The 26,053-nt window shown below is 52.2% G+C and overlaps 1 protein-coding gene across 5 annotated transcripts in view; it reads left to right on the top strand.

The window, feature by feature from the left end:
• Window positions 1-295: 295 nt before the first annotated feature.
• Window positions 296-26,053, top strand: part of BDKRB2 (bradykinin receptor B2) — a 52,349-nt gene continuing 26,591 nt past the window's right edge. For 2 of the 5 annotated variants that reach the window (XM_044229917.1, XM_044229914.1), the window contains exons 1-2: window positions 296-513; window positions 24,676-24,785. In XM_044229917.1, coding sequence (XP_044085852.1) covers window positions 24,712-24,785 — 74 coding nt within the window. In that variant the 5' untranslated portion in view covers window positions 296-513; window positions 24,676-24,711. Of the gene's footprint in view, window positions 514-24,675; window positions 24,786-26,053 lie in introns of those variants that run through there. The other 3 variants (XM_044229920.1, XM_044229918.1, XM_044229915.1) reach the window with 2 other exon arrangements.

Here is a 26,053-nt window from a genome sequence, read left to right as displayed (position 1 = left end):
AGGACCTGCCGCTTGTGAGCACTGGACACCTCCGTCACCCGCGTCACTCGTGGCTCTAAAGGACAGCCAGTCCACACAATAGCACGTTCCTTGGGTTAACTTGGAAATCATCTGTGTGGCTCACTTGAACTCTTAAGGCTCACAGGGCAGACAGAGCCCTGGTCGCCGTAGCCATCCGAGCCTGGGCTCTGCACGCGTGGGTTCTGGAAACGGTGGCCGGACTGGCCCGGTTGCTGGGCAGGAGCGCTGGGCTGGGCTGGAGGAGGAGGGAGGAAGTGCCCAGGAGGGCGGTGACATCACCACCCAGCCCTTGAAAGATGAGCTGTTCCCTCCACCACTTCAGCTCAGCTCCTAGGAGGGGTGAGGACGTCAGGCAGCCCTGCCGGACTGAGGGAGTGCCAAGGTGCCCGTGTGGCTCGCTCTGGACAAGGGGGACCCCAGGCAGGGTCTGGTCCAGTCAATTCCCCATCGCCAGGAGGACAGGAGGTCCCAGCACAAAGAGAGACCCAGCAGGTGAGTGTCCCTCGGGCTGATTTCCCCGGGCTGGGGGGAAAGTTCCTTTCCTTTCACAGTCCTGACAAGTAACTACAAGAGCTCCCAGCGGGAGGAATTATCTTGTTCCAGGTTTCTCTTCTCCCTGAATCGAGACAGGCATGTGTGTATTTGTGTGAACAATTTAGTGATTTGATTTTTATGGACTCTGGGTAGCTGCCTAGGACTTCAGCAACAGGAGGGAGCAGGGATGTGTGTGGGGTTTAGGTTCTGGAATACAGCTTTTAACTCATGGGTGTGCTGCTCATGGGCCCCGTGTGACCCTGGACAAGTTGCTTAACCTCTCTGAGCCTCTGTCTCTCTGTCTGCAAATGTGTCTCCGTCTCTCTGTCTGCAAAGTACTGTGCTTACTGGCTCCCAGGGTGGCAAGAGTTAAATCAGAGGGCAGAGGGGAGAGGGTCTGGAAATGCAGGGGAGGGGGGGCAGCCCAGAGTCGGTGGTAACTCAGGCAGGCTGAAAGCCCCTCCGTCTGATCCCAGTCCTGGTCCTGCCTGTCCAAGGCAGAGGGATAAATGTGGACACCGGTTCAGAGCCTGGTCCCAGCTCTGCCCTCATTCTTTGCGTAACATTTTTTGAGCAAATTCTTTTTTCCCCATTTCCTGAGCATGGCGGTGACTTGGCAGGGCGGTAGAAGGGCAGACAGACATGCGCTCCCGCCTGCCTGTGAGGCCCACAGCTATAGCCCAGGATCCGGGCGGGCTGCTGAGGGCAGGTGGCTGCATGAGCCTGGGTCGGGGTGGCCGATGGGCGTCGCTCGGGTGGGCAGGTTAGAACTCACCTCCCTGAGTCACAGACTGTCTCTGGCTCCAGCGCACAGGAAGTGGGAACACTGGCCCAGGTGTGGGGCCATGGGGGGCCCTGGGCCAGCCCTCGAAGAGAGAGAAGGGCTCAGGCTGGGGCCAGGGTGAGCGACCCCAGAGGACACTGCCCACTCCCTCTTCTCGGGAGGAAAGCCCTTCCTGTGTCCTTCCAGGGCCCCAGCAGCCGAGGGGTAGAGGGGAGCCCCATGAGTCTGAGGAAAGAGGGCCTCTTCTTCTGTGGGGTGGAAGACAGGCAGGTGTGGGGTAGAGCCAGGAGAAGAGGTTTGGGAAAACACTGAGAACAAGAAGGCTCCCATGCCATTCCCTCCCGCGAAGCCCTAAGGCCCCATCCAGCCCTGCCTATTCTCACAAAATCCCAGTGACCCCTGCTCCGAACGCCTCAGGCTAGAAGTGAAGATTGCTGGGACCGGGGAGGGGTGGGGGCAGGGTGGCTCAGCCTCTCTGGGACTCTGGCTCTGTCACTGACACACAGAGGAAGGTTCGGATGATTGACTAAGGACTTGGGGTTAGACCAAATTTGAGAGATGAGGGCCAAGCAGGGACCACACAGGGGAAATGACTGTGCCACGTGGTCTCGGCTAACACGGTGACAGCGTGTGGCCTGCAAGTTCAGAGTGGGACAAAGAGTCTGGTTTTACCAATGAAAACAGGGTACTTCTCTCTCAGATCACAGCTGCCTCCCCTGCATGGAGAACCATGCCCAGCACCATGCAGGCCCTGGTCACTACCTGCAGAATGCCAGATGCATGCATGGATGGATAGATGGATGGATGGATGGATGGATGGATGGATGGATGGATGGTTGGTTGGATGGTTGGATGGTTGGATGGTTGGATGGATGGATGGACGGATGGTTGGAAGGACAGATTCATGGATGGATGGATGGATGGATGGATGGATGGTTGGATGGATGGATGGTTGATGGAAGGATGGATGGATGGTTGGATGGACCGATGGACGGTTGGATGGATGGATGGATGGATGGACGGTTGGATGGATGGACAGATGGACGGTTGGATGGTTGGATGGATGGATAGATGGATGGACTGTTGGATGGATGGACGGTTGGATGGTTGGATGGTTGGATGGATGGTTGGATGGATGGATGGATGGATGGTTGGATGGGTAGAATCATGCTAAGTGACAGACACCCATCTGAAAAGGCTGCATGCTGTATTATTTCAGTAATGTGACATTCGGGAAAAGACAAAACTATGGGATTATAAAAAAGATCCATAACTGCCAGGGATAAGGGGGAGAAAGGGGTGAATAGGGAGAGGACAGAGGATGTTTAGGGCAGCAAAACTGCATTTAGGGGTCTGTAGTGGTGGATACACATTATTACAGCCATAGAATGTACAAGGGATCCTGTGGACTTTGGGTGATAAAGACACGCCAATACAGGTATTCACTGTAGGAGATGCACTCCCTGCTAGGGAGTATTGATCACGAGGGAGGCTGTTGGTGTGTGGGGGCAGGGGGCTTATAGGAAGCTTCTGTACTTTCTGCTCAATTTTTCTGTGAACCTAAAACTGCCCTAATTAAAAAAAAAAAATCGAGCCTATTAAAAAAAAAAAAAGGCACAAAGCAGATCTCTGTGTTGTTTTGAAGATTTAGTAGTCACTTAGAGTAGCTCAAGACCATGAATCAAATGATCAGAACGTACTAAGATTTGACACCCAAGTGCATCGCTTCCAACACCTACCCAGTCTAGGAATCCCCTGATCTGTGAGTATCTTTCTTAGTGCACTTGCTTCCATGGACGGGGAGCTCACTATTTTGCCGGCCAGCCCACTCCATCTCAGGAGACTTCTGTGGTTAAGAAGTCCTTCTTTGGACTGGAGCTAAACTCCTCTCCCGCTGAACAATGATCCACGGTCTATTTCTTGGAGCTGGAGGGCACAAATTCTAGTCCTCGTAGGCCCTCTCTGAGTTAAACCTCCACAGCTCCTCCACGAAGACACACTTTCTCCTGCAAACCCAAAGAGTCAGCTGCCTCTTTGACTGTGTCATCAAAGTGGGATCTGGAGGTTACTGGAGGTTGGAAAAATATGAGATTCCCCCTGCCCCACCGCCGCCAGTCATCACAGCACGAAGCAGGGTAGAACACACGTGAGTTCTGGGTTCGAGTCCTGACCGTTTACTGGTTAGGGATGCTCTCTAAGCCTGCTTTCTCCATTGTGCAATGGGGATCCTCCTTCCCGTTTCTGGGGACCACGGGGAGCCATAACTCGGTCAGTGTTGGTACAGTGTGAGCAGGTATCGGGCGCACTGCCGGTGCCCCCTCGTGGAGGGAAGGCCTACGGGGGCAAGAAGAGGTTCTGGGACCCTCGGAAGTGTTGCACTTTGCCCTGCAACGGGGCCACTGCGTCTTGGGGATTCCCAGGGAAAGAGGCACCCCCGAACGCATTTGCTCCTGTTCCCAGGCGACACATCCTTGGGTGGTGACAGCAAGAGCCCCGTCATACTTCCCTTCAGGGCTCAAATTTTAGGTTTCCCACCCCCCGCCCCAACACCTGTGGGCCTCCTGATCTCTGGAGCCTGCAGAGCGCGGTCAGGTAGGGCTCAGAGAACTGGCTTCTGGACCCCGGTCCCCACTCAGAAGGCAGCAGAGAGACCTCAGAGCAGTCACTTTGCTTCTCTGGGCCTCGCAGTGTGGCATTTGACAATCAGCTCTATCTGGACCGGACATCCCATAGGACGTTGTAAACTGTAGAGTGCCTGTCACTCCAATGGTTGCCATTGGCTGATCTGTACCCATGACTCCGTGTGTCCTCTTTCCTGAGGGTTCCCTGAGTGACCATGCTCCAGTGTGGCCATTGCCTGGAGGGAAAGACTGGCCCTTTCCAAACGTGGCCGAGCATCCAGTCATATGGGGGCTGACTCCCTTCTCCCACCAACTCCAGACCCCAGGGCCCTCTCCTGGGACTCTGCCTCCTGGAAGCCCCCCAGGATTTTGAGGCGGGTGGGTCTCTGTCCACATCCGGGAGACAAACAACCTTAGCAAAGGGCTTTCTGAGGGGAGCAACCTTGAGGAGAAATCGGGCCCTGTCCCTCCCGGGACCAAAGCTACCCTCCCCAGGGGATGTTGTTAAATGTCGGCTAGTAAAGTGGGAGGGTGGGTGGGAGAAAGGGCCTCTGGGCAATCTTCTGACCAGAAATGTCCAGAAATGAATGGCTAGAATGTAAGAACATGGCGGGGAGATGAAAAGCCAGACCAGGCAGGAATGGGGGGCATCCACTGGGCGTAGTGGGCTCAGGTAAGCAAAGGCCTGCGGACAAGGTGGCCCGTGCAAATGGTCTGTGGTAGCCAAAACAATGGGAAGCAAGGGACTCAAAGGAACTGGGGCACGAGGGGCAAAAGACCCCACATGGCAGCAATGCCTCACCCCCTCCCTGTCCCCTCCCTGCCCTCTCCCTGCCCTCTTCCTGCTCCTCCTCCTCCCAGCACTGAAGCCATCCGCAGGAACTGAATCCCACCCCCACGCCTCCCCAGCCTCATGGCCTAGGACAACCCCTTAGCCTCTCCTAGCCTTGGTTCATTCAGCTACAAATACTCATAGAACTGGAAACTTCCTAAGACGAACTGGGAGCTGCCTGCTGTGTCTGGTGCCTTCGAAGGGGGTGGTTGGTTTGTTAAATGCAATAGGGCGACTGTGCATTGGGATGCGTCCGCTCTCCTCCAACGACAGGGGCACACGCAGTGCTCTACAGGCTCAGACGATATCTGGAAGGAGCTGGGGGTGGGGGGGAGGCCAGAGGGAGACCCTACCTCTGGGAGAGGGCTGAGGGGGGGCCAGAGCCAGGAGCCAGGCTTCCTGGTCACTGAATACACTTTCCTCCACTTTGAAATTCTTATTATAAGCATGCATATCCCTTTGCAGAACTTATATATATACATGTACAATATATATAAATCATAAATACATTATATATTACATATATTTCAATTTATGTGTATTATATATAAATACATGTAAATTTCAATTTATATATACAAATAATTCAAAATGGAAATAAGTAGACAAAATCCTCCAAGATTCCCACTCTCCATAGCCTGTCCTGCAGATGAAGGGAGGGGACAATTCCCCCATTGGCACAGGCCCCCAGGAAGCAGTGCAGGGACAGGGCAGCAAGAGAACAGGAGGGACCCCAGGATAGGAGGACGGGCCGGCCCTCTGACTCGTTTGCGAGTTTTTGAGGAAGTTCATTCGCTGAGCACCTACTGTCTGGGGGCTCTGTGCTGGGCACCAGGGTGCTGCTGGGACCCAGAAACTGCTTGTCATGCTCAGACCCTGGGGAGGAGAGTTTTTCCTGTTACTTGTATGTGCATTTCCAGCCAAATGAGAAATTAAACCCATCAAATAATCCAAGAAAGGAGAAGATGTTATAGAAAAAAATCAGTATGATCAGTGAATTAGTGTGAGTAAGGAAACCAGCTAAAATCTGAGGTGCGGCTAACAAATTTGGTTGTAATGTAACCTTGAAGCTTAATAATGGTTTTAAAAGGATACTTAAAATTTAAAAAAAAAATGGTCGTAATCTGGTCAGACTAAGCTGGTCACATCTGGGAGACAGAACATCCTCAGACTAGCGCAGAGCAGGGCCGCGGGCGCACGGTGATCCCGAGCCAGACCCCAAAGCACCTGCTCCTCCCTGGGGAGGCTCAGCCAGGCCTCGGGGACATCAGTCTCTATAGTGACAGTAAGGTCATCTGGCCGTCAGAAGCCACAGCCATTAAGCACTGGAACTTCTGAGTGTGGCGCTGGTCGCCTAGAAAGAAGGGGTGTCCCGAGAGGCCTCTTTGTCTCTGTGGACTAATACTGGGGTGGTGAGTTTCAGGCTTCATCTCTTGGGAGCCTCACCATGTGAGCCGGCCGCACCCTGCCAAAGGCTCTGGGGCACCCATGAGAGGGCACCTTTCAGCCCCCCAGCCCTGAGCCTCAGGCCCCTGAGAGGGTCCCTTCCCACGGCCGCCATTCATAGACAGACATCGCTCTGCAACGTCCACTATGAGGGCCCGTCTGGTCGCTGAGAGCAGGCTTCCCCCACCCGCCAGCCGCGATCCTGGGCGAGGGCAGGGATGGGAGACAGGGGACAAGTCTCTGACTTCTCTGAGCCTCCCCTTTCTCGCCGGCGTCAGGGCATAAAGGCCACCGTCCACGGCCATCGTGTGGCTGCCGAACAGGACGTGCGTGCAGGTGCCCACACGAGGCCACCCTCCGCCTGTCCCTGCCTTCCTGAGCCACTGCCCAACGATGCTTTGGGCTCAGAGGGCTGCCCACGAAGTCCGCAGAGTCTGGTGCGAGAGGCAGCAGGGGCCCAAGAAGCTCCCACATGGCACTGCCCCGGCAGCCCCTGCTGCCGTCCCCAGGGGACCCGGGACAGTCACGCACATCTTGTGCCCAAGCATCCTGAACCCAGAACCAGTGGCAGGGTGTCCACTGTGCCCTCCCTGGGGCTCTGTCACCACCAATAGATACACACACACACACACACACACTATACACCCCCCCACACACATGTACACACACCCCACATACACGAACAATACCGCACACACCACATACACACACAACACATACACCACAAACCACATACACACACAATACACACATACCACACACACATACATCTCATACCACATACACATGCCACACACATACACCATAATCCACATACATACACAATACACACAATCACAAACACACACACCCCACATACACACACCACACATATAGCACATACACACACAACACTATGCACATCACACACATACATCACAAACAAAAAATATATACACACACGCACACAGACACACACCTCACAAACATACATATCACACACAGAGACCAGACACACACACACAGATACACACACACACACACACACACACACACACTGCCTCTCTGCGGCCTACACATCCCCACACACAGCTTGTGATGTGTCTATTATGTCTGAATCGTCTTTGGGGGCAGTTTTCCCATGAAGGCCTAGAGCCGGGGACAGCAGAGGGTGTGCCTCCATGGGGAAGAGGGAGCAGTGGGAGAAACAAGGCACAGGAGACTGCCCGGTGCCACCTGACGTGTGTCTCAGCCCCACCTCTGGGCTCCCTTGCCACGGAACACTACCGCAAGTGTTTCTTCCAATGAACCCACAAGAAGAGATGCTCTCCCCACTTGAGAGTCAAGGAAATGTCTCCAGAGCTGAAACGGAGCTAGTCAGAGGCCCGGCTAGGATGGGAGCTGGTCGGGTTCTTCCCATGAGGACATCACGCCTCCCTGGAGAGGCAACGGTATTGAGAGCAGGACCCCTCGGCCTGGGTGCTTCCCACAGTGGGACGTAGCCCGGAAGCCCCAGCTAGGTGCCAACAGCCCCGACAGGGACCCCTTGCACGCCCCTGGCCACAGACCCACGTTTACTGTAAGGATAAGTATCAGCCACGGGGATTTTCCTTGCGAACAGCCTGGGGAACTTCTTTCAAGAGTCTATTTGGACTGTGGTGGCTGCAGCGGAGGGGGCAGAGGGGGGCCCCTCGGGGCAGTCACCGCACAGAAAACCCCTTACATCTGAGGGATGCTGGAAATGACCATCGTTCCTGAGTCAGGAAAGGGAGTTGGGGCCTCATGAGGTCCTGGGTGCCAGGGGTGACCCTCTGTGTCCTCACCACATCCTGCACGCCGGAGATGAAGCTCCTTGTCCGACGAGTGGGGGACCCAGTCTCAGAGAGGGGGCCCCCCCTTGATATCACATCCCGAAGTAAATGTCAGAGCTGGGATCTGAAGGCCGCCAGTGAGTCAATCAACCAAGGTCTTCCACTACACAGCAAATTTGCCTCACACGTCCCAGTGGGCTGGACCGAGGGTAACTAGGGGAGGCAGCTGAATAAACCAGAGGTAAGGGGGCACGCCTGGGTGGTTCAGTCAGTTAAGCGTCTGCCTTTAGCTCAGGTCACGATCCCAGAGTCCTGTGATCGAGTCCCGCATCAGGCTCCTTGCTCAACAGGGAGCCTGCTTCGCCCTCTGTCTGCTGCTCCCCTTGCTTGCGCGTGCTCTCTCTCTCTCTCTCTCTCTGACAATTAAATAAATAAATCTTAAAAAAAAAAACAGATTCAGGGGAACAGGGGGAAATGCCAGGCAACAGACAAACGAAGGAAAATGAAGCTGGCTTCGGGTTTTCTGCAGCAACAAATCCACCAGACCCCAGCAGAGGAACACCTACAGATACAGGAGGGAGATGGGCTGTGATACTGAAAGGTCCTCCAGGAGCAAAGGCAGCAGAAAGACATGCTCAAATCTAAGAGGCTCATAAAACATGCCGTCCCTGCAACTGTCAGGGAAAAAATCACGCGAGACAGAGCCCAGGCGACAGAGGCATGATTCAAGATCTAGAACAAGGGTTGGGAAGGATTTGCTCCTGATCTTTTCCTTTGTTTCTCGGGGCCCCCAAATTCGGAAAATCAGTCTGAGCCCTCTGACCCTGAGGGCTTATGCCTGGTAGTACATCGCATCTTCCCAGAAGTTTCCTCAGCAGCAACTCATCTGGGTACTTTCCCCGGGTTTGAGAAGCCTGCTGAATCCACCTGCTCAGAGCTGGTGGCTGAGTAAACAGGAAACCACTGAAGAAACAGTTCATAAATACTTTAGACATCTTATTTTAAATGAAAACATGATTGCGTATTATCGGTTTTTATGAACACAAGTTGGCTGGTTATCTTCCTTACATAAGCTGACCCATAATTCATTTCCTATGTTTTTAAAAATAGGAGAAGACTATGGTCATATATGGTCTCAATCCAGATTTTACTTAGCTTATTTAAGTACTTAATTACAAAAGTAATATATGTCCTTCGTTTAAAAAAAAATTGGAGGGCGCCTGGGTGGCTCAGTGGGTTAAGCCGCTGCCTTCGGCTCGGGTCATGATCTCAGGGTCCTGGGATCGAGTCCCACATCGGGCTCTCTGCTCAGCAGGGAGCCTGCTTCCCTTCCTCTCTCTCTGCCTGCCTCTCTGCCTACTTGTGCTCTCTGTCAAATAAATAAATAAAATCTTTAAAAAAAAATTGGAGGCTACTACAAAGAATAAAGAAAATGCAAAAGCAATCAAGGATCTCCCGCTCAAAGGCAAACACCACCAGTTAATAATTTGGCGTTTGCCTACCATGTTGTATATAAAACTTGGTGCCCTGCTTTTTTTTTTTTTCTGCTTGACATGGTAACAGAAATGTTCTTTTTTTTTTTTTTTTTTTTTTTTGTAAACTGTTTGGAACATCATTTTTTCCTAAAGATTTATTTATTTATTTGAGAGAGACAGAAAGAGAGAGCACAAGTGAGAGGACCAGAGGGAAAGGGAGGGAGAGAACCTCAAGCAGGCTCCATGCAGAGTGGAAAGACCAATGCAGGGCTCCATCTCATGACCCTGAGATCACGACCTGACCCAGAACCGGGAGCCTGATGCTTAACTGACTGAGCCCCCCAGCAGTCCCTAGAGCATCACTTTGTGTATATTGAACCAATTTCCTGGTCCTAAATATTTTGGTTGTTTTTATTTTCCTCGTCTAAATGCATGAAGCTCTTCCTGTCCTTTTGATTCTTTTCAGAAATACCAAGCAACAAGGAAAGGGAATGTTTTAGATGCTTGATTTGCTTCATCGAATTATCCAAGTTGAATTTTCTGGAGACAGGATTGGGAACCACTCCACCCTCTCCTGCCTGACTATATGCAGAAAAGATATCCAAGCCATATCTCCCTGCTTTTCTCAGTCTGAGACTGGCCCACTAAAATGCTTGCAAATTGGATTGTTTTTATGTTGTATTGGCCGCGAAGGGTGTCTCCAGGAATCAGAGTCAGGCAGCCAGAGACTGGAGTGGGGGGGATCTGACATCTCATCAGATGCAAACTCTTGCTAACAGCGATCCTCACTGAGAACCTAATAAAAACCAATCCTATTTCCCCAATAAGGAAACTGAGGCCCAGAGAGGCTAAGGGACTGGCAGTAAGCAGGGATACAGGATCGTGGCCTGCATTCCTCCTGCGCAGGCTTCAGAGCAGAGTATGTAGGGGGGTGAGGAGTTTGGAAACATCCACTGCCTGGCACAGATTCACAGTGGGCCCAAACTGGAAAATCATAAGGAAGGAGACAAGCTAGTGCATGTCAGAAATTCTCCTCAATCCAGCTCAGGAAGTGGGAATGTTCTACCTACTTTAACCCCAGAAATGATGGATCCTGGGGACCTGCACCCCATGCCCCAACCCGCCAGTTCTGCAAAGGTCTCAGAGCCCTGGGCAAGTCTGCAAGACCCCTCGTGGCGGCTGGGCTGCAGACCACGGTTCCTGAGCTGGATTACATGAAGACATAACAGTGCTCTGATGTTCGACCCCATTTCCCCATCCTACCCCGACACCACCACCCCCACCCCTGCCACAAGAAGGCAGCTGGCGAGGGTGATAAATGCAGACATCGGTCTAATGCTATACTCTGCACTACATAGCTTGCTGGTCTTCTGGGGGTTAGCGACCTCTCTGAAGTTCATTTTGCACCCGGAAATCAGGTGGTGTCATACCCCATGTAAGTCTCTCACAGTGTTGCTTGGAGAATTAAGGGAGATCAGGTCTGTGAATCGCCTGACATAGAGTTGACAGTCCTAGGACCTTCACATCATATGAGTTTCATATATGGTCTCAACCCAGAAAGGCCAAGGAGCGACATGGCCATGGCATGGAATGAGGCAGCTCCAAGTAGTCGTAGGGCTTTAATCGGTAGAATTTAAGGAATCTTGGTCCAGATGCACTGAAAATACTTCTCAAACTTTACTTGAACACCTCCAGGGACAGGGAACTCACCACTGCAAAAATCAATGCAATTCGGCAAAACTCATCAGCAGCTATACTGTCTGCACTGAGCATTTAGAGAAGCAAGGGCCCTGTCCTGTGCTCAAGGGACTAACCGTATGGCAGTTGGGATGGGTGTAAAGAAAAAAGAAAATGCATGTGTGTGCATGCGTGTGTGTGTGATCTGAGCCTGTTTAGTGGTTTATTAAAATGAGGACAATACTATGAGCCTCCCCCTCACTGCCCCTCTTCTTACAGGACTGAGGGGAACCCAAGGACACAGGAGCACTTTTACACAGAGGCCCCAGGCCTGCTCTGCCCCCAGACTGCTGAGGCTCAGTTTCTTTATCTGTAAAATGGGGCTATCGGTGCCAACCTAGCATTGTGGTGAGGGTTTCAAGACTTACTCTGTGTTAAGTGCTCAGAGCAGATGGTACACGCATTCTCTATCATGTCACCTTCCTCATCCTCATACGTCCTTCCAACAAATCTTCCCCAGGCCCCTGCCATGGGCCAGGGCCGGTTCCCCGAGGTGGGGGTCCAGTGGAGGGAAAGGTAGAGGCATCTCCTGTAGTTCCAGCCACCCGCCCCCCCCACACACACACACCCTGACCTGGCAGGAAGAGAGACAGCTAAGGGAGCTGTGTACACAGAATGTGCTCAGACATAACGGGGCCTCTCTGCAAAGACAGCTCAGCAGGTCTCTGGAGGCCTCCTGGAGGAGGTGGCGTGGAGATGAATCCGCAGGATGACCAGGAGTTGAAAGGGCCCCTCGTAGAGGGAAAAGTGGGCAGGGAGACAAAGAGGTAGACCTCCAACCAAGACGCCCTGGGGCCCAGCAGGCTCAGAGCCAATGATATACTGTCAGGAACCCTGTGAGCTCATGGACACATCACACGGGCTTGGAATCAGCCCTGATAGGAATATTTACACTATGAAAATCTGCCCCCCACCAACCACCAAGAGCCAGCTGTTAACATCCACCGGAAGCCCACACGCCTGCCTCTCGGTTGGCTGAACCAGCCCACCGCCCTCATCAGGACAGGTGTCCTAAGGACTAAGGCCAGGACAGCAGGAGCCCCTCGTCCTGCAAGCTATCCTGGGCAAGTCCGAGGCATGGCAGGAGTATTTCCTGAAGGAGTGTCACTGGGAGTTCCCTCTACACCACAGGCTGGCCAGGGATCCTATGACTCGGTCGCTGGGGCAGCTCAGGATGAGTGGGGTGGGGGGTGGGGGGGCAGTTCTCAGGCACAAGCTTTCCTGACAAGGACAGACAGGCCTGGCTTTTCTGGGGCTCTAGATTGGCTGCAGAAGGCAGACAGGTCAGGACGCGGGCAAAACTGCAGCAGAAGAAGCAGAGGCAGGATCAAAAGAACCCATTAAGGTTTTGTTCACACCTGCCTTCTAGGGAGAGAAGGGATCACCTAGATCCAGCAGGTGGGGACAGCCCAGGGGACCCCACTCCCCGGCTCCCTGCCTCCCTCTACAAGCCCCTTCAAGGTCACTGACCCACCGTGGTCATCCACACCTCAACCCCCTCCAGAGTCCATCCTGCATCTCCCATCTGTGCATCCCCTCTTCCTGCCTCTCCCCATCCCTCCCAATGCCATGGCTGCCTTAGCCCCCCGACTCTCAGCCTCCCAGTTATGGGAAGCCCCCAAGCTCTCCAGAATGACGGTGTCTATCACACCCCGACAATACCATGCTTCGGCTATTCAAGTGTCTGAATGCAAAAGCATGAAGATGAGACCCCCAGGTGAAAGCCATATGGTTGGGATCACCTGGTATGATCGTGTCCTCCAGGAAGCCTCCCGTGCTCTGCCCTTTAGGCATACTCCAGCCAGCTGGGAGATTCCTGAGGGCACGGGCTGGTTTTAGTTTACCATTACAGTGACACTCTAAAGAGACACCATCCCGAGAGGTGCCGGGGTTTGAATCCCAGCTCTATGAGGCACTCACTGCGTAACTCTGGCCTCTCTTTTCTCATCTGTGAAATGGGGACAGTAGTAGTCCTTCCCTTTAACGTGGTTGTGGAGTTCCTCAATTAATTCACGGAGAGCACTTAGAACACTGCTTGGCAGTCACAGTAAGCACTATAAACAGGCTAGCACATGCCCTAGTAGGTAGCCCTCATAAATGGACAGAGTGAGTGATGTAGAAACAAAGAGCTTATTGATTATATATTGAAATGATATTTTAGATATACTGACAAAAAAATATAGTATTAAAATGACTTGAGCTTGCTTCTTTTTCCATTTTTTGGTGGTGTTATTTTTCAAATGCGGATACTAGAAAATTTAAGATTACTTCATTAAAATTAGATCTCCACTGGACAGCACTGCTCTACGCTGAGGGAAACTAAAGAACCAAGACTCAGGCTTCACGAACAAGTGAACTGATAGGAAGAGAAAGCAGAGTGAGAAATGCCATAAATAATAAATAATAAATTAAAAGAAACGCAAGAGACATACCAACCAATGCAATATGTAAAGTAATTTGGGTTCTGATTCGAGAAAATAACTGTGGGGCACCTGACTGGCTCAGAGGGTAGAGTCCGCGACTCTTGATCTCAGGGTGGTGAGTTTGAGCCCCGTGTTGGGTGCTGAGCCTACTTAAAAGAAAGAAGAAGAAGAAAAGGAAAAAAGACTTGAAAAAAATAGGACATCATGAAGAGCACATCATGAGACCATCGGGAATTGGAACATTGCCTGGAGAGTTGATGCTAGTAAATTATTGCTGATTTCTTGTAGATGTGTTAATGGATAGGCACAGACACTTCTCGAAAAGAGTCCTTATCTGATAGAGACACACCGTGAAGTATTTACAGAATCAAGGGTCGGTGTGTGAGATTGGCTCTAAGTCTTACAGGAGAGGTGGGGTGGGTTTTCGTGTGAAAAGAGACAAGACTGACCGGGAGTTGGCTCTTACAGAGGCTGGGTGATGGGTACGTAGAGTGTACCATCATGAAACTGGCAGCGTGTCAGCCTGTATATATTTTCAATGCTTTCTATAACAATAAGCTAAAAAAAACAAAAACAAAGAGACAAACCTGGGGCTCTGCCTCGGTTCCAGTCCTGGTGGTTTCACCTCACTAGCTGGGCCTCAGTTTGCTCATCTATGAAATGGGCGAGTAACAGGAGTCCGTATGCTATATAGGATGGGGCGTTGAAATGTACAGAGAAAATATCTTTATTCTGGAGGCGCTGTAGGCATCGTGCCCAGTCTTCGCAATACCCTTCTATGGAGGTTATCCTCATTTACCCGCGGGGCTCGGTCTCCTGCCACAGGTCATTGGCCAGACAAAAGCAAGACACATCCCTGCTTGCCCGTGTCCGTGATATCAGTACCTGTGCTGGGGACTGAGAGACAATTTTCCCACACTCTCTGCTTCACTGATCCTAGGAGACTCAAGTCCCGTTTCTCTGCAGCTCAGCGCTAAGGAACATGCTCCCCTGCCACTCCTTTCTAGAAAACCTCTAACACAGGCTGAACGGAGCTCTGGGATTAGGTCTGAAGGTTGCCTCTCTGGGTTCCAACGGTCTCCACCTCCCGAAGCAGAACTGGGCAGAGGGCCATAGTCCCGGCGTGGGGGCCAGGCTCAGACCTGACTATGGCTTTGTCTTGGGCAGGCCTGGCAGGCGGGGCCGGGCCCCAGGATCCTCAGAGGCAGGCAGGCAGGGAGACATGCTTCCGGGTGAAGGGAAGCTTACTAAGCCTGACTCATCCCCTCCGTCACCATAAATGCCTTTGGATGCCAGCAAGCGAGAGGATGCCCCTGGAACAGCACTGTGCCGCCCCCCCCACCCCTGCTTGCCTGTTTCTCCGTGGCTGCCCATTTCCTCTTTAGGGACATGGATGTGCAGCAGCCTCCAGAACTATCTATCACATCTGTTTATTGGAATCGCGGAACTGCGGTCCCAGAGGTAACAAGGCCCTGACTCCAGGTCACACTGGTGCTCAGCGAGAGCATGGAGATGGTCCTTGAAGGATGGCATTAGGGTGTAGCTTGCCGTCCAAGCTCTTTTGGTCCTGCCCAGTGTGTCCGTGCTCTTCACCACTGTATCTCATGACAAGCACACGGGGAATGGAAGTGTATTGAAGGAACAAAGGGTCAGGAAGTGAAGGCACAATAGAAAGGGTCCCTCTAGAGCAGAGATCTCAGACGTCACATTGTGCAGGAGGCACAAAACTCCACCTGCCCCTAACTGGGCATTCTCCACTGTCCCTCTCGCACGCACCTTGGCAGGACCCAAACCACTTTATGCCGTGAGCGGTTGTTTTTTGTCTCTACAGCCGGCTCCCAGTCTCTGTTTATTATGTCTTCCTCCTCCTCGTTTTATAAACCAGCTGTGTGGGAAGACACGGTAAACGTTTGCGTGTGGCCAAGGCCCCCAGCCGGCTGCCCTCTCCTCCTACCCCAGCAGGTCCATGGCCACACCTAGGCCACCAGGAACCTCCAGAAGCTAGAGAGTCCGCAGAAGAAATGAGCACTCTTCAGTACACCCGAACCTGAGCCTTTCCTGAGGAATTGCTTTTCTAGAAAACACATTCCCTCTGGACCCACAGCCTTCCTTTCTCGCAAGGCTCTCTTGCAAAGATTTGTTTCCTCCCTTTATAAATTATTTACATGCTCATGATATCAACCCTGGAACATACAGGAGAGGGGAAAGGACACCGTTCGAATCACACTTAGGCAGCCGCTCTTAGGTCTCGTGCATGCCCCTTTGCATGGATTAGGGATGTGAGGTAGGTTTTTAAACATGTTCACAATCAGACAATATTAGCACCCAGCACTTTCTTCCACATGGGATGGGGACAGTTGTGGTGTGATTTAAAAAAAAAAGAAGAAGAAGAAGAAAAAAGAACATGAGGTCTGGGTACCAGGATTCCAGGACCTGGCTTTAAGGTTGAGTACTGCCACTAGCTGGCTGTGTGTCCTGGGAAAATGCCCACCATCTCTGGGCCTCTGTCTCCACTTCCGTAATGTGAGTGTGTCTGATGAAATGTTCAAAACAATGCCCTTCTAACCCTAATATTCCAGGATCCTGTCAGGTTAATCTAGGAAGAGTTTGTAGGGGTGAAAGGAAGAAGGAAAGTAGAAGAGGTTTGGTACAAGAATCCCATGCTTCAATTAAGACAGTCCTCTGGCTCTGACCCCAATGGCCCCTGTCCTATGAGTGCCTCCAGACCCCTGATCTCCTCTGACTGGCTCCAAACTCCTAAAAGACCACTCCAGCTGGAGATCCGCAAGGCCTCAGCTGGGGTCTCTGGCTGGCACTTACTTGCACTTACTTTAGACATCTCATCACCTCTCTGGGCCTCAGTTTTCCCTTCTGTGAAAGAGGGTGGGGTAGGTTGAACTTTTGCTTTTTAAGGAAAATTCTTTCCTCCAATAAAATTGTGTCACAGTAACCTGATACAGAGCAGAGAGGAAGGGAAAGCTAACATCTAGGGAGCATTGAATATGTATCAAGCATTGCTCTAAGTACTTTGCAATCATTAACTTCCTTATATTGTCAGCAACGAAGTAAGGGCTATTAGTAGGCATGCCCACTGGATGGATTAAAAAAACTGAGGTCTGGAGGGGTTCTGCTGCTTGTCTGGGGTTATACACAGCTAGTACCTGTTGCAGCTGGGATTCCGACCTGGTTGGATCTCAGTTATGAAACCTCAATCCCATGCCATTCCCATCACTTAGAGATATCTCCAGGTACCGAGCCCATGCTCTTCCACATTCTCACACGTGCGCACACACACACACACACGAGTGCACGTGCACATACACACACCTGTGGCTGTCCCTCTGTAGCCCACCCACCAAGCTCCCTGCTCAAGCCCCAAACCAAAGGCCCAAGGACTGCCGGTTTCCCAGTCCTGCGCCATTCCCCAGCGGTTCCCAAGCAGCCCGCTGGACTGCCCCCGCCATCCCCTCAGGCTGCTGCCACCCACACCCCCGACCTGCGAGCAAAGGCCAAGAGGTGGGAGCACAGGAAATGTCCTCGGGGGACAGGGGAGGGGCAACGTGGCTGGGGCATGTTAACCTTAAAAATAAGACTATCAGTGGCTTTACCAGCAAAATGGTTTGAGGACAGCAGAGAACTGCAATTTGGGACACACAAGCTACAGCAAAACCTAGGCCAAGCAAAGAAAATAAAGAATAAAAGGCTCTTCTGCGGAGAGAAGGGCAAACTTGGCTGAGGGGCAGCTGTTATAAACAAAAAACCTATTGGAGAGAACCGGGAGTTCTAAGCATAGTGATTTCTCATTGGCTGAGCTGTGACTGTCTCTCATTGGCTGGGCTGTTGCTGGGTCAGAAGACAATCTTCCTTCTTTCTTTCTGGGGTAGGGGTGCATGCTTTCCTCCCTGCTATAAAGGGCTATAAAGAGTGGGGTGATGTGAGAGCTCCCCCTGCTGGCCTCCTAACTCCATTTTATTTCTTTAGTTTTGGGGGAGACATATTTACTTTCCTATGTATTTCTTTTCTTTTCAAATTTTTATTTAAATTCTTATTAGTTAATATATATGGTAAAATTGGTTCCAGGTGTAGAATTTAGTGATTCATCACTTATATACAACACCCAGGACTCATCACAAGTGCCCTCCTGATACCTATCACCCCTGTAGCCCTTCCCCTCCCCACCTACCTCCCCTCCAGCAACCCCAGTTTGTTCTCTATCATTGAGAGTCTCTTATAGTTTGCTTCCCTCTCTCTCTTTCTTTTTCCCTTCCCATATGTTCATCTGTTTTATTTCCTAAATTCCACATATGAGGGAATTAGCATAATACCCTCTCGTTCCATCCACATTGTTGCAAATGGCAGACTTTTATTCTTTTTGATGGCTCAGTACACCCACACACACACACACATCTCACATCTTCTTTATCCATTCATTAGTCAATGGACAGTGGGCTCTTAACATAATAGGGCTATTGTTACTAATGCTGCTATAAACACTGGGGTACATGTGCCCCTTCAAATCTGTATTTTTGTATCTTTTGGCTAAGCTGAACTCATTTTATTTATTTTTTTTATTTTTTTTATTTTTTATAGAAGGACGTGGGGAGAGAGGCAGAAGGGAAGGGATAGAGAGAATCTTAAGCAGGCTCCGACACAGAGCCAGAGGAAGGCCTCAGTCTCACGACCCTGAGATCATGACTTGAGCCAAAATCCAGATCAGATGCTTGACTGAGCCACCCACATGCTCCAAACTAACCCTATTTTATTTTATTTTATTTATTTTAAATATTTTATTTTTCCACTTGACAGAGATCACAAGTAAGCAGAGAGGCAGTCAGTGGGGGTGGGGAACAGACTCCGGGCTGAGCAGAGAGCCCAACAAGGCGCTCAATCCCAGGACCCTGAGATCATGACCTGAGCCGAAGGCAGAGGCTTAACCCACTGAAGCACCCAGGTGCCCCAAACTGACCCCGTTTTATTTATTTTTAAAAAAATATTTTTAAAGATTTTATCTATTTATTTGACAGAGACCACCAGTAGGCAGGGAGGCAGGCAGAGAGAGAGGGAAGCAGGCTCCCGGCTGAGCAGAGAGCCGGATGCGGGACTCAATCCCAGGACCCTGAGATCACGATCTGAGCCGAAGGCAGGGACTTAACCCACTGAGCCACCCAGGTGCCCAACTGTCCCCATTTTAAATGAGGTTTCTCTTTATTCCCTTGCATAGGCACTAGGAAAATATATTACATGGAAAGAGCTTGGGATAAAGGAATGATTCATCAATAACAATAAACAAATGTAATGCTAATAGCTATGTGTAGGGATGGAACTCTAGGAGATCTGAACATGTTTAAATGCTATTTACTGTGTGGTTACATTATCTTTTTTTTAATGTTCAATTTTTCTTTTTTTATTTTTTTCTCACCTCCCCAGTGTCCATCCCCAGCCATCCCATTCTTCCCACCTCCCTCCCCTCCAGCAACCCTCGGTTTGTTTGCTGAGATTAAGAGTCTCTTAGGGTTTGTCTCCCTCTCTCATTTCATCTTGTTTCATTTTTCCCTCCCTTCCCCTATGATCTTCTGTCTTGTTTCTCAAATTCCTCAGATCAGTGAGATCATATGATAATTGTCTGTCTCTGATTGACTTATTTCGCTCAGCATAATACCCTCTAGTTCCATCCACGTCATTGCAAATGGCAAGATCTTGGGTTTTTTGATGGTTGCATAGTATCCCGTTGTGTGTGGGGGGTGGGTGTGTATGGTCACATTATCTTCTAAAACAAAAAGGGAAGGTGTTAGGATGTCAGATGATGTTGCCCAATCATGAAAACTCCAAAACCCAATGTGGGGAAAAGAAGCAAAACATGCTGAACAGAATAACCTTCCATAATAAGCAAAAGATAAAGGCTGAACCGGGCTCCGGGTCATCGGAGGGCAAGCAGAGTCGGGCAAGTGCGCCCTCCTCTGAGGCAGAACACAGAGTGGCCTCGGGCCTCGGCCTCTCTTGCCTTCTCTGTAAATGTTTCCAAAACATTCCAGGCCCGCAAAGTGTGCAAATGCCAGAAGAGCCCACGTGGTAGGACTGGGTCTTCTCATTCTGCTCTCGAGGAGTTCCTAGAATGGGGGTTGACTTCCCAGAACCTCACCCTTCCCCAGAGATGACTTTGACCTTTTTTCAGGACAAAAGAGAAAAGGGTCCCCTGGAAACTGTGCCCAGGCCACGCTTCTGCCCTGCCGCGGAGGCCAACAAGGCGCAGGAGGCCACCTCCTCCTCCTCCCCGCCCCCGCCCCACCAGTGTTTACTGTGGCCCAATCCCTTCCCTGGTGACTGGCTATAAACAGCCCCTTACCGGGACCCGTGGAGATCAGAGTTCAGAGGAAAGCGTCTGTGCTGGGAGGTGTCCAGGGGAGGCTCTCCCATGTGGCTCGAGACGTCGGCTCTTTCTGACCCTGGCCTTGATTCTGAATTGCTGGGTGGCCGGAGAGAGTCCACTTACAGGCGAGTGTCTTTCAAGAGACTGGAAAGTGCAAATCCGTGCAGGCCCAGCGGACCGGCAAGATGAGGAAGACGCCCTTCCCTCTCAGGACGCGGAATATAGTGGGATAGACGGCCACACAAACACACCACACACACATCACACTCGCCACCCACACACACACACACCATGCAGACACCACATACATACACACAACACATACCACACACACCATACACACATCAAACACACACACAACACACGTACACACCACACACACAACACAACACGGGATAGATGGCCACACAACACACCACACAACACTCACCATACACATACCACACACAATACACACCACACACACTGCATAGACCACACAACACACCATATACACACATCTCCCACATACCACACACACACCACCACACACCCCCTACACACATACACAACATGCACCCATCTCACACACAACACATACCTCACACACACCCCACACACATACCATACACACACACCATGCACATAGCACACACATACACACCACACACAACACACAACACACACCATATACATACACACCACACACACATCATACATATACTACACATGACACACACACGACACACACAAACACACCACACACACTGCATAGACCACACAACACACACTATATACACACATCTCCCACATACCACACACACACCACACACATACACAACATATACACATCACACACACAACACACACAAAACACACAAAACACATGTCACACACATCACACACATACCATACACACACCATGCACACACTATACACATACACATTGCACACAACACACACCATACACATACACACCACACATACCATACACACCACACACCACACACCATACACATATACACACCACACATACACACCATACACACACCACACACATACACACCACACACCACACACCATACACATATACACACCACACATACACACCATGCACACACCACACACATACACACCACACAATCCACACCATGCACACACATAATCACACAGCACACACGCACATCTCACACACACCCCACACACGTACACAACACGTCCCAGCGACACACTCACCTCTCTCCATCCCGCTGAGGAATCAGCGTCTGGGAACCGAGCATGGGTCCATGAGCTGTGAGCGGGAGAGCAGACAGACCGCGTGGAAGGGTCTCCTGCATCCCACAGCTCACGCGACAGCAGAAGCAGACCAGCCCTCTTCCTGGGGCAGGAAGGTCAGCGCGGCTTGGAGAACACATTGCCCACATGCCGTGTGCATTCATTTCCACGTGCTGACAGCCCTGGGAGGGGGGCTGTTTTTAGACAAACCCACAGATAAGAAGCCCAGTGGAGGAGGACCCAGTTCCAGGTCTGACTTCTGATCCCACGAGCCTGGGCACCCCACCCACCCCCATTTCCAGAGAGGCGTTTTGGGATTGTTTTCCCAAATTCGGTCATTCCACATGCGGCCTCTGCCAGACCTAACCACCCAGACAGCCGCTTCTCTGAGAGACCTGCTTTTGACCTGTGACTTCCTATCGCCAACTTTATTAAAAGGAAACTGAGTACCATCTGTCATCAGAACAACCTGCCAAAAATAAACCCTGTGGGCTCTAAGCTCTTCGAGTCTGGCTAGACTCGGGCACTGGGCCCGCCCTCTTTGCAAGAAAACGGGTGCAAATCCCAGACAGAGGTTGAAGCCACATGGGCCCCGTGGGGACCGGCCCGTCAGGAGGGGTGACCACATGCTCCAGGGCTCCCCACCGTCCGGCCCACACCCCTCGCCGCGGGCAGTTCGTCCTGGGTCTCGCGCAGCCACAGGATGCTGCCCGGAGGGGTCTGTGAGGTTGGGGGCTCCAGCCCAGGGGAAGGTTGGCCTCTGAGAAAGGGACGCTGTGCATTTCGGGGTGACCCCAGACTCAGAACCCCTGAGACGCGGGTTCCTGGGAAGCCACAAGGGTCTCCCTCTGAGACTCACATGGCATTTACTCCTGGCAGCAGGGACAGCTAGGATTCCTGTGATTCAACGAAAGGAAATATTTTTGAAGCGAGTCTTTTTGGCCTGAATTCTGAGGCAGATGGAGAACAAATGAATCAGGACATTGGATGTTCCTTACGAAGCATCGGTGTGAGACACAAGGGGGAAGCCCATCTTCAGAGTCACCCCCTCCCCCCTCGTTGCTCTGGCCTGTGGGGTGGGGTTGGTGGAGACTGACCAGGACAGTCCTGAGGCCGGGAGGGGGACTGGAGGGACAAGGGAGCTCCTTCCGGGTGACAGAGAATGAGGGCCACACTCCTGACCACCCCCCTCCCCGGAGCCAATGTGCCCCAGAGCCACACTCCCTTCCACATTCCTTCCAATCCCTCTCTGACATCTGACATCAGATTTTATAATCCCCACAGGGTCCCAGGAGGACAGAGAAGGCACATTCACACTGGGCAATATGGAGAGGTTTCTTTCTTTTTAAAAAAAAAAAAAGAAGATTTATTTAGTTAGCAAAGAGAGAGGCAGGGAGAGAAGTAACACAAGCAGGGGGACGGGAGAGGGAGAAGCAGGCTTCCCACTGAGCAGGGAGCCGGATGTGGGACTCGATTCCAGGACTCTGGGATCATGACCTGAGCTGCAGGCCGACGCCTACCGACTGAACCACCCAGGTGCCCCCAATATGGAGAGATTTTGGACAGGGGGTCTGCTTACAGTGTGGATGCTGTGGAACCTCAGGGCTAGCAGAGCCAAGGCCCCGGCGGTGGTCCCCGCCCCTTGCCCAGAACCGAGGAAGATGAGATGGTGGAGGTTGTCATCTCCGGAATCCTGGCCAGGGAGGTGGAAGGGGCCCCTCAGAGGAGCTGTGACCTCAGCCCCTGGAGGGACCGAGGCAGGGAAATGGGGCGATGCCCCATCTTCATGCTCTCCCTCCCTCCATGTCCTGCCCGTGCTCCCGCTGGCCAAGTCCACGGAAGGGGTCCCCTGGGGCTGGGGGTGGGCTGCAGGGAGAGGGGTGGGGAGCAGCCCGCAGCCCCACTCGGGAGGACCCCGCAGTCCTCCCCTCGGCTGGGCACCTCCAAAGCAGAGAGACAGAAACAACACGCAACCGTCCTCCACGCCACCAACTTTTCTGGACTTGAAATCCCTTTCTGGGACCTGCTGGAGACAGAGAAGCCTCGGGCTTTGTTTTGAAAACGGGAGCAGTTAGGGTCAGCCGGCCAGATCCCCAACGGCCTGCAGGCGGGCTGAGGTCGCTCAGCAGGAGAGGGAGCCCCGGGCAGAGGAAGGTCGCCGGGCGCTTTCTCCCTAGCCAGCATGGGGGAGTGAACGACTCAAGCACATGACCTCTCACCTCCAGGCGAATTTTCTTCTTAGGGGCCAGGAAGGGGCTCCCCAAAAAGGCAATCTATGAGGCCTGTCTTGCCTTCCCTCAATCCCCCTCCCTGCAGGGGGTTGCAGCCCGTTCCTCCTCTGGAAAGTTCTAAATCTTGGCCTCAGCTCAGCTTAGGGGTTCTGCTAAACCTTCTTCAGATGTGAACTAAGTGTCTTCTGCCTGCTTCCCACTTACCAACTCACTCCCTTCTTTTTCTAACGTGTCTGTATTTCCTGAACTGTCCGCTGCCCTAGCTCCACCCTCCACCCCAGCTGAATTCAGACAGCGGGCTTCTGGAAGCCCATTTGCCTGCCCTTTGCACAGGCTGCTCTTGCTAAGAAGTGGCTGGAACCTGGGGCTGGGCAGACCCGTGGCCGCATGCACTCACACGCACGGGCACCCGGGCTCCCGGCTAGTCCCACGCTTCCGGGACAGGAGCAAGAGGTCGCGTGAGATGGGGAAGCCCCCTCCGCCTCTTCCCTCCATAGGAGATGGCAGCCTCTGTGGTGGGTAGGGAGGGGCGTCCTTGACACGCTGCTCGTCCTCATCCCCAGCCTCTCCCTGGCCAGCCTTACAGCCTTTCTAAACATCCCTGGGATTCCTCCTCTCCAGTCTCCGTCATCCGGCTCCTAGACAAATGTCTCCCTGCCTCCGGACTGCCCCTGCCACAATCTCCTCCCCTCCTTCCCCCAACAGCCACCAGGGCCTGACACATGTCCACAGCAAGTTTCTTCCTGCCTCAGGACCTTTACACCTGCTGTTCCTTCCACCCAGACATCCTCCTCTCTACCAACATCCTTTTACCCAGTTTCCTTCTACATACCTTCAGGTCTCAAAATAAATACCCATTTATCCCCCAGAGCAGGCTGGTTTAGGACTCCATGTTACATTCTGTCATGGAACCTTTATTTCATAGCATTTATGTCAGTTTTCAGTTAATTAGGGACTAATTCAGGAACACCTAGCTTCTCCATTGGACTGTACGATCCTGGACGACGGGACATTGTACCATTAGGTCCCTAGCACCCGTATGCAGTAGCTGCTTAATAAACATTTGTTAAGTGAAGGACTCCATTTCCCTCCCCTGGTGGAGAGAATGCGTGTTTTATGGTCCCCAGCCACCATCTAACTGTCCTTTCTCCGCTGGTCAGCCCAGGAGCCTCCCTCTCGTCCCACACTGAGTCAAGATGTTCTCCACCTGGAAAAGATCAATGTTCCTGTCTTTTCATGAGGACCCTGTGCCTACCACGGCCTCTTTAAGGTAAGTCAAAAGACTTCCTTGACATACTCCTTATAAGGGAGGGCCAGGCAGCCTGGAAAAGGCCTGGAGAACCTGACCCCCATCTCCTGGACAACAACTGAAGTGACAAGGGATGTTGAATCCACAGACGAAAACTCTAGGGGGCTGGCGTGGCCGATATTCAAATCCCCATGGGCCTGGTGGGAGCAGACAGAGCGGGTGCTCTGTGGGGTTTGTCAGAGCACAAAGATGCAGGACAAGGACACAGTACCAGTGGTCACGTGTGAGCTATCCCAAATGAACTTGGAAATGGGGAGACACCCTGATGTCAACACCCAAGGAATCAGACAGAGACGCGAAGTTCCCGGTCACCATGGAGACGGGAAGTTTCCAACACATGTCTGACATCTGGTAGAAGGCCAAGCCACCCTAAAGAGAGGATGTAGGGAAAGCCGATCCTGAGTGGAAGCAGAGGAAAGGAGGGTTGGTTCTCAGCTGGCAGAGTTGGCCCAAGAAAGGGGAGAAGGGCCCAGTCCGGCCCCCCAGCCCCATGCGGGAGCACAGCCTACTCTGCAGATGACCAAATAGCCTCGGGGCTCGTAACTCCCAATTACACACTCCCCAGGCCACCTTGGATGAATCTGTGGCTTCTCAGAGCCAACTAGGGGCCGGGGCCATCCCAGTGGCCGGGGACTGTATTGCTGGGAAATGAACAAGCCGCTGCTGGCGATTTCAGCCTCAGAGAGCCAGACCCCAAGAGTCAGCTCTTCTAGCTTGGGGCACCAAGGAAGTGGGTTTTCTGTAGCTGCAGAGACAGGACCAAAGGCTGGACCAGGGAGGCATCCCAGGGTAGACCTTACTTCCAGAGCTACCCAGTTTGCAAGGGTCAGGAACTTAAGACCCGGCGGGGACAGCTTGTCTCAGTTCCCTGATGTCTGGCGCCTCGACTGGGCCTCCTCTAGACCACTCAAAGGCTGGGGGCCGGCGTCAACCAAAGGCTTACCTGGGACCAGAGGATCCGCTTCCAAGTGGCAAGGGGGTTCCTCTCCACGTGGCTGCTTGTGCCCCCTCCCAACGCGGCAGCCGGTCTCCCCCTCAGCAAGAGACCCAAGAGGCAGAGGAGGAAGCAGCACCATGGGTTTTCTAAAAAGATTTATTTATTTGAGAGAAAGAGAGAGAGTCCAGGGGTGAGGGGGGCATGTGGCGGAGAGGACTAAAGACAGAGGGAGAGAGAATCTCAAGCAGACTCCGTGCCAAGCAGGGAGCCCGACACGGGGCTCGATCTCGTG

The sequence above is a fragment of the Neovison vison genome, chromosome 13 (assembly GCF_020171115.1).
Source record: "Neovison vison isolate M4711 chromosome 13, ASM_NN_V1, whole genome shotgun sequence".
Taxonomy (NCBI): Eukaryota; Metazoa; Chordata; class Mammalia; order Carnivora; family Mustelidae; genus Neogale; species Neogale vison.
This window is presented reverse-complemented; position numbering and strand designations above follow the sequence as displayed.